General features: G+C 35.9%; 1 protein-coding gene across 1 annotated transcript; it reads right to left on the bottom strand.

Moving 5' to 3' along the window:
• Window positions 1-352: 352 nt before the first annotated feature.
• Window positions 353-6,321, bottom strand: HHEX (hematopoietically expressed homeobox). Its single transcript, XM_089491578.1, has 4 exons — window positions 5,958-6,321; window positions 2,490-2,668; window positions 1,685-1,735; window positions 353-586 (listed from the first exon to the last, which is right to left on the bottom strand). Exons 1-4 carry the CDS (start codon window positions 6,319-6,321, stop codon window positions 353-355), a joined length of 828 nt encoding a protein of 275 aa, XP_089347704.1.
• Between the last annotated feature and the right edge of the window lie 169 nt (window positions 6,322-6,490).

The following is a 6,490-nucleotide window of genomic DNA, read 5'->3' as shown; positions in this document are numbered from 1 at the left end:
GTTAAAATACAGACCATAAAAACATTTTTTTCTTAACGTCTGTAATCCCCGATAAAATATTATTTTGATAATTAGGTCCTGAAAAAAAAAAGTCTTAGGAAACAATGTTCCCTACACATATAAATGTGAAGACAGGTTGCAACAATAATAAAAAGATAAATACACAATCTTGAAATAAAGATTTTTGCAATGAATTAGAATTTTATACATTGTAGCCCATGTAATGTACAACAGTTTATTATATTCACATGTCCTTACCCCGTGATAGAAATGTTTGGGGGGGGGGGGTATTAAGTCAAGCCATCCTATAAATTGGAGGAAGAATTTAAAGGTCCTTTAAGAAGCCTATACATTAATGTGCACAGCTGTGATAAGCCTTGTCTCCTTCTATATCCACTTCTTGGTCAGAATCCTCAGAAATATCAGAGTCCAAATTATCCTGAGATGTGGGGGATGGGGTGTAGTTAGATCCATCTAGAGAGGATTCCTTGTTGGCATGATCTGAGCCCAAACAGGTGTTCTGTTCCTCTTCACAGCAATTAGCTGAGCTTTCAGTTTCTTCTTTCTTATTTCCCTGGGGGTTCTCCTAAAATAGAAAGAACAGTTAAAATTTCAATGAACTGTGTCCCCCACAGTTAGAAACCTCAACTGCTTCTGCAGCCATTCCAATAACCATACAGTATTTATAAGAAACATTCCACCCACATTGAACTCATATTCAGCCCGTTGCATTGGGTATAAAAAAAAATAAATATTACAACAAAAATATCTGCAAAGTTAATTGTGCAATTCCTTACAGTTTAATGTTTACACATATACATCTAATTTGATATTAATATAATTAACATAGCATTCTGCAGCTATTTTGTTATATACACAAGTCAATTTTTTTGTACATTTAAAATTATCCCTCGAGAAACTTGATTTATTGCAATGATTTTGGCAAATGATTAAAAATATATATTTTATTAATATACATATAATGGTGTTGTGTTTATTTTGAAATTGTTAATACTATTTTTTTGTTTCTATCATTGTGCATGTCTCAATAAACGGAGAATTGAAAAAAAAAATTATTCAGAAAACGGAGGATATGATCATTTCGTACAATTTTCTAAACGTCACTTAGAATATTTATTAACACAGTTAGTAGATCATTCCTGGTATTTATTTATTGTTTAAACAAACTAAATAAGTTAAAATAAGAAATGTTAAAAAAATATTAAGCTTTCAGCTATTAATGTAATTAAGATATATATACTAAACTTTTAATGAGAGTATAAATACCTTTTAATTAAAAATTCGTTTTATTTCTATCTTTGTGTTGTGAATTATACTTAACAAATAATGTTTACATAAACACCATATGTATATGTGAAAAGACCTAATCAGCGTCTATTCAGTTCCTTATATATATATCGTTTTATCTAACTGCAAAATCAATGGAATTCTTACAAAAAAAAAGGGCCATATCTTATGTGCTAATTAAATGCAAGGCAATTAGTGGCGATTTTTAATAGGTGCTGGGAGATAGGGAGCTTTAAACATTAGTGCAGGACTGTTTGCCCAGTAATTAGGGTGAAGGGTTTATGCCACCATCTAATTGACTTTGACATTCACAGGTGATCACATTAAAAGATAACTCAATTATAACCCATATCTTCATAGAAACCAAATTATTTACCTGTTTGAGCCGCCTCCATTTGGCCCTCCTGTTCTGGAACCAGGTTTTGACCTATAGGTGAGAAATCAGAGACATTTATTTAGTTGACATGCAGAAACAAATAGTTGAGCTAAATAATAATAATAATAATAATAATAATAAATAATCTGTATTAAGGAATAAACATGATCTGGCTTTTAAAATTTAACACAGTCCTGTATAATTTGGTTATTTATATTACATGATCTGTAAAAATAAAGTACGTAAGTAAAATTACATATAAATAATTTAATTGGTTCATATGGCGCCATCATATTCTGTGGTGCTGTACAATGCGTGTAATTATAGAACAGGGGATGCAATGTCTTAATAAAATTTGGAAATGTAGAGAGGTGCAAACATGGCTTTATCTAGACAAGCTCCCTGTTCATTTAGACTGGGTTAAAATTATTCAATTGGGATTAGATTTTAATAGGATTACAAGGTGACATGTACCTAATGATGTCACTAAATATACCTTTAAATGACAATAGATGTCTGCTAAATGTTTGCTCCAGAACCCCTATTGATACATACACACCCCAGGGGGCTGCTGGTGACTTAATATTTAACCCTTTGTAGATATACCATATATTGCCTCACCTAATATGTAGCACATTTTAGTTTACATTTGTGTACTGCAGTCTATGGTGATATTGATAGTCTATTGTTGTTGGTGGTGGGTTTTTTTCTTTAATCTAACAATCCATCAATTAATTAATAGAAAACAGGAAATGAATTGATTTGATATTTATCAATAATACACACGGATGGTGTCTGAATGTACCTGTCTCTCGCTGAGCTGCAGCATCTTGGCCAGTCTCTTCCTCTCTGGGGGTGATAGATATTTCTGGGTCTCAAACTTTTTCTCCAGTTCAATGGTTTGGTCATTTGAAAACCTCACTTGCCCCCCTTTTCTCTTGTGTAGGGGTCTCTGAATGAAGGGGCTCCAGAGAAGGGGTTTACCTGCAAAATATACACAAATTGGGGATCACTCACAGGCACATTATAAAATCTGGATACATGTGTAAAAAAACCAAAAAAAAAAAAAAAAAAGCCAAAAAATAAATACAAATAAAAAATGTTCTCATCGGTTTCACACACACACATTATATATATATATATACATATATTCGACAATAAAATTATATATGTCTATAATATTATTTTCGAAGTAACATATATATGAGCTTTTAAGTAATACACGTTTTACTCCCTAAATTATTATTAGTAACAATAATACTAATAACGTAAATACTACTAATTTTATTAATTGTTACTAAACAACAATATTCATTTCAAATATATTTATGTCTCTTGGAGTTAAAATGAAAAAATAATAAACATCTTCATTTTTAATTATTACCCTAAATATCAACTGATAATCAGTGGGTAGACGCAGCTTTAAATAAAATATACTTAACATTTTTATCAGAACATCAGTTTAACAGAATAGCACATTTTTCTCACAATTTTTTTTTTTTATTTTGGATTTTTTAAATAAAATGTCAAATAAACCTATGTGTGACATGATTACACACCAGGGATGTGTGTTTAAAAATTATTTTAGAATTGTGCAGTTGGAAGAAGGCAAAGTGGGTGTTTGGGCTGACAATGGGGGAAGCAGGGGGGGTAATACAGTTTACAATGAGTTTATTTTTTTTGATTGTAGGGGGGGTATTGGGTTGGGGGCTGCCAGTTACAGGCAATCTGAGGCATATGGACAAACTTCCTTCAATATGTTTCCTGTCCCTGGGCTTTACACAATAACCTGGCTTCCTTCTCTCTGTACTGTTAAAGCCCAGCCATCTACTGCAGGCAAGGTGGCCAATGGAAGCCACTGGTGGCCTCCTAACAAGACTGGACCCTAGACATTCTGGAGAGGGTGCACTTAACTTAAATGGGGAATGGCTTGCAGGATAGATGATCAAATAAGAATAAAGATCTTTATTTATAAGGAAATGAGAGAAGAGACAGGGGATGGAGTAGACACATTTAAATACAAAGTAAGGAGGAGAAAAGTTAGAATAAGAGGCCATCATCTAAAACTAGAGAGTGAGTGGCTTATATATAATGTAGGGAAGTTTTACTTGACTGAGAAGGGTTAGATATATGGAACAGCCTCCCAGCAGAAGTGGTAGAGAGTAATACAGTGAGGGCATTTAAACATGCATGAGATCTAAATCTCAGATGAGGCCAAGGACCGATTAAGGTTTGAGCAGGAGTGAGGGCGACTAGATGGGCCAATGGTTCAAATTTTCTTGCTAGCGTCACATCTGCTAGACTACAACTCCCAAGAAGCCTGATGGGACTTGTATTCCACAACTGCTGTTTTATCAGCAGATTATGTATCCAGTGTTACAAAAAAAATTGTTTTTAACCCATTCTGACCCCTTAAACGTTTAATTCAAATTGTGCATTTAAAGATTTTTTAAAAATGCATTTTCTGAGCTCAAATCTTCACTCAACTAAATACATTTTTGTGTCCCCGACAAATGAAATCCCGAATATATAGAGAAGTTTTTCACACTACTTCAAAACCATTGAAACCTCATCAAACCATTAAAAAAATCTGTTATTTTACTTGCAAATAATATAGATTCTGAGCAGAATAAAACGATAATAACTGATAAATAAACTGACAAATTTATCTCTGCATCAAATACAGGAAATGGTTTCAGATTTCACCATCTGGTAAATTTGGCAACAACCAAACCACAAATATGATGCCTTATCAGTCACCTCTATCGAATTTAGAATTATATATACCGTATATAGATCATCTCTGTACCAATACATTATACTAATTTATATATATACACACACACACACACACAATGTATTCGTATATATAAATATATTTATACACACATTCACAATTTATATATGATATACAATATATATTATATATAGTGCAATATCATATTTCACCTCTGTACAAATAAATTATACTAATATAAGATGATATATATTTACATATATACACACATACAAATTAAAGTGCAATATTTAAAAATATATCATTAAAGTTAGATTATTTTATTGGGGATAATTTATAACGTTATATGTGATTTTTGTAGAAAACCATTTCCTTGCATTTGATAGGAAAAAGATTATTAGGATCGCATTTATAACGGATAGTGCGATATGATCTATTTGTGAATATTTCAGTCTATCAGCGCTTCATTGTTTTAGGCTATTAATAATTATTAATCATTATTATTGACTCATCTTGAGATTTGCAAGAAACAAACTAGAAAAATAGGAAGCCCACTGGTGATTTGTGCAGCAGAGACTCATCCCACGCAGGGGAAATGAGCGAGATCAGAACAGGATCCCGGCTATCAGAAGCCGAGTGTTTCCTGAATGTGTCTGTATTGAGGATGTTGATAGTGTAATCAGTACCGAGCACGGCTCCCGGGCAGAGGCAGCCAGGAAAACACTTAACAGCTTCAGAGGGCAGATTGAATCCTATCGGCTGCGCAAGGTTTCCGGTATGAACGGAAAGTGAGCTCAGTCTGAACCTCTCGGGGCAATCAGTCACTACACTGCGTGGTAGCACCGAGGGTGGTGGGTAAGTGGAACCGTTTCCCAGCAGAAGTGGTAAGTACAGTGAGGGGATCTCAACATGCGTGGGATAGACATACGGCTCCTGAATCTAAGACGAGACCAACGACTGATTAATAAGGCTGATCGTGTCTGTAGAATTCGTATCAGGAGACAAAGACCTCAGAGGAATACTAGAAATTATTAAAAAGTTTTTAAACTAAATACTCGTCATTCCTGTTGCCAAAAATGCACAAATCCAAGAACCGAGTTAAGAGACTCGAATGTTTCTTATTTCTTGTTACTGTAACTAGATGTCCCTGAGCTGTAACTCTATAAAAGCCTGTCCATAAACTCAGTTTCAGATCTGCCTGTTTTCTGGGTGTTTTGTGGTTCTGCAGAGCTGGTGGTGGGGGGAATCAGAACAGCCACAGAATCTCAATTCCTTTAAATAGATAATTGTATATCGTTTCATGCAAATTAACACACCGAACACAAATGGTTTGCCGTCATGTGACTAGAAACCTACTCCCTGCCAGCCTGAACCTCTGCATTACAGCTGCTGCAGAACCTCTTGTCTCACAGATCTGCCAATCATTATACCACAATTACCTTGAGTTAACCCCTTCCCTTCCAAAGAGGGTCCATTATGCACAATACATCCTGTTTCTGAAAGTCATATAGAAAGTCATACATCCATATTACTTACCCATAGGGTCATGTCTGATGAGGGCATGAGTGTATTCCCCCATGGGTCTTGAGAAGGGGTACAGGGGGCTTTGGAAGGTGCTGGTTCCGTAGGATGCAGCCAGTGCAGCTGGATGGGAGAAAGCTGGGTGGATCGGTGTTGGTTCGTAGATGGGAGTCCTGTATGTGGTCACCAGACTGGTAAATGAAGAATTGGGGGATGGCAGGGTAGGGGTTGGTATAGCGGGGGTCCCATTAGAGGTTGCATTCCTTCCCAAGATGTCATCGATGTAGAAAGGAGTTGGGTGGACAGGCTGCAGGGGGGTAGGGGCATATAGGGGCACACTGAAGCTCATTGCTGCAGAGGTAGGGTGCTGGTATTGCATGGTAATAGGGGGTATTCACTGCTCCCCTCTTGCCCTGATGCCACCGATGCCTCTGCTCCCTTCTTGCCCTGATGCCACCGATGCCTCTGTTCCCTTCTTGCCCTGATGTCACAGTGCTTGCCCACGGCTGGAGATGTCATCCACTCCGGTGCTGCGAGGAGCTCTGCCT

Source organism: Sceloporus occidentalis, unplaced genomic scaffold (genome assembly GCF_023333645.1).
Source record: "Sceloporus occidentalis isolate IW3139 unplaced genomic scaffold, rSceOcc1.0.p SCAF_50, whole genome shotgun sequence".
NCBI lineage: Eukaryota > Metazoa > Chordata > Lepidosauria > Squamata > Phrynosomatidae > Sceloporus > Sceloporus occidentalis.
Note: the sequence above shows the minus strand (reverse complement) of the source record. Positions and strands in the feature narration are given on the sequence as shown.

Bases quoted from the DNA above. Each gene is read 5' to 3' on its own strand.
- HHEX (XM_089491578.1), bottom strand. From the start codon at position 6,321: ATGCAATACCAGCACCCTACCTCTGCAGCAATGAGCTTCAGTGTGCCC. The intron at 2,669-5,957 runs GTAAGTAATATG...TATATTTTGCAG, and splicing joins CATCAGACATGACCCTATGG to GTAAACCCCTTCTCTGGAGC. The intron at 587-1,684 runs GTAAATAATTTG...TTTCTATTTTAG, and splicing joins AATGGAGGCGGCTCAAACAG to GAGAACCCCCAGGGAAATAA.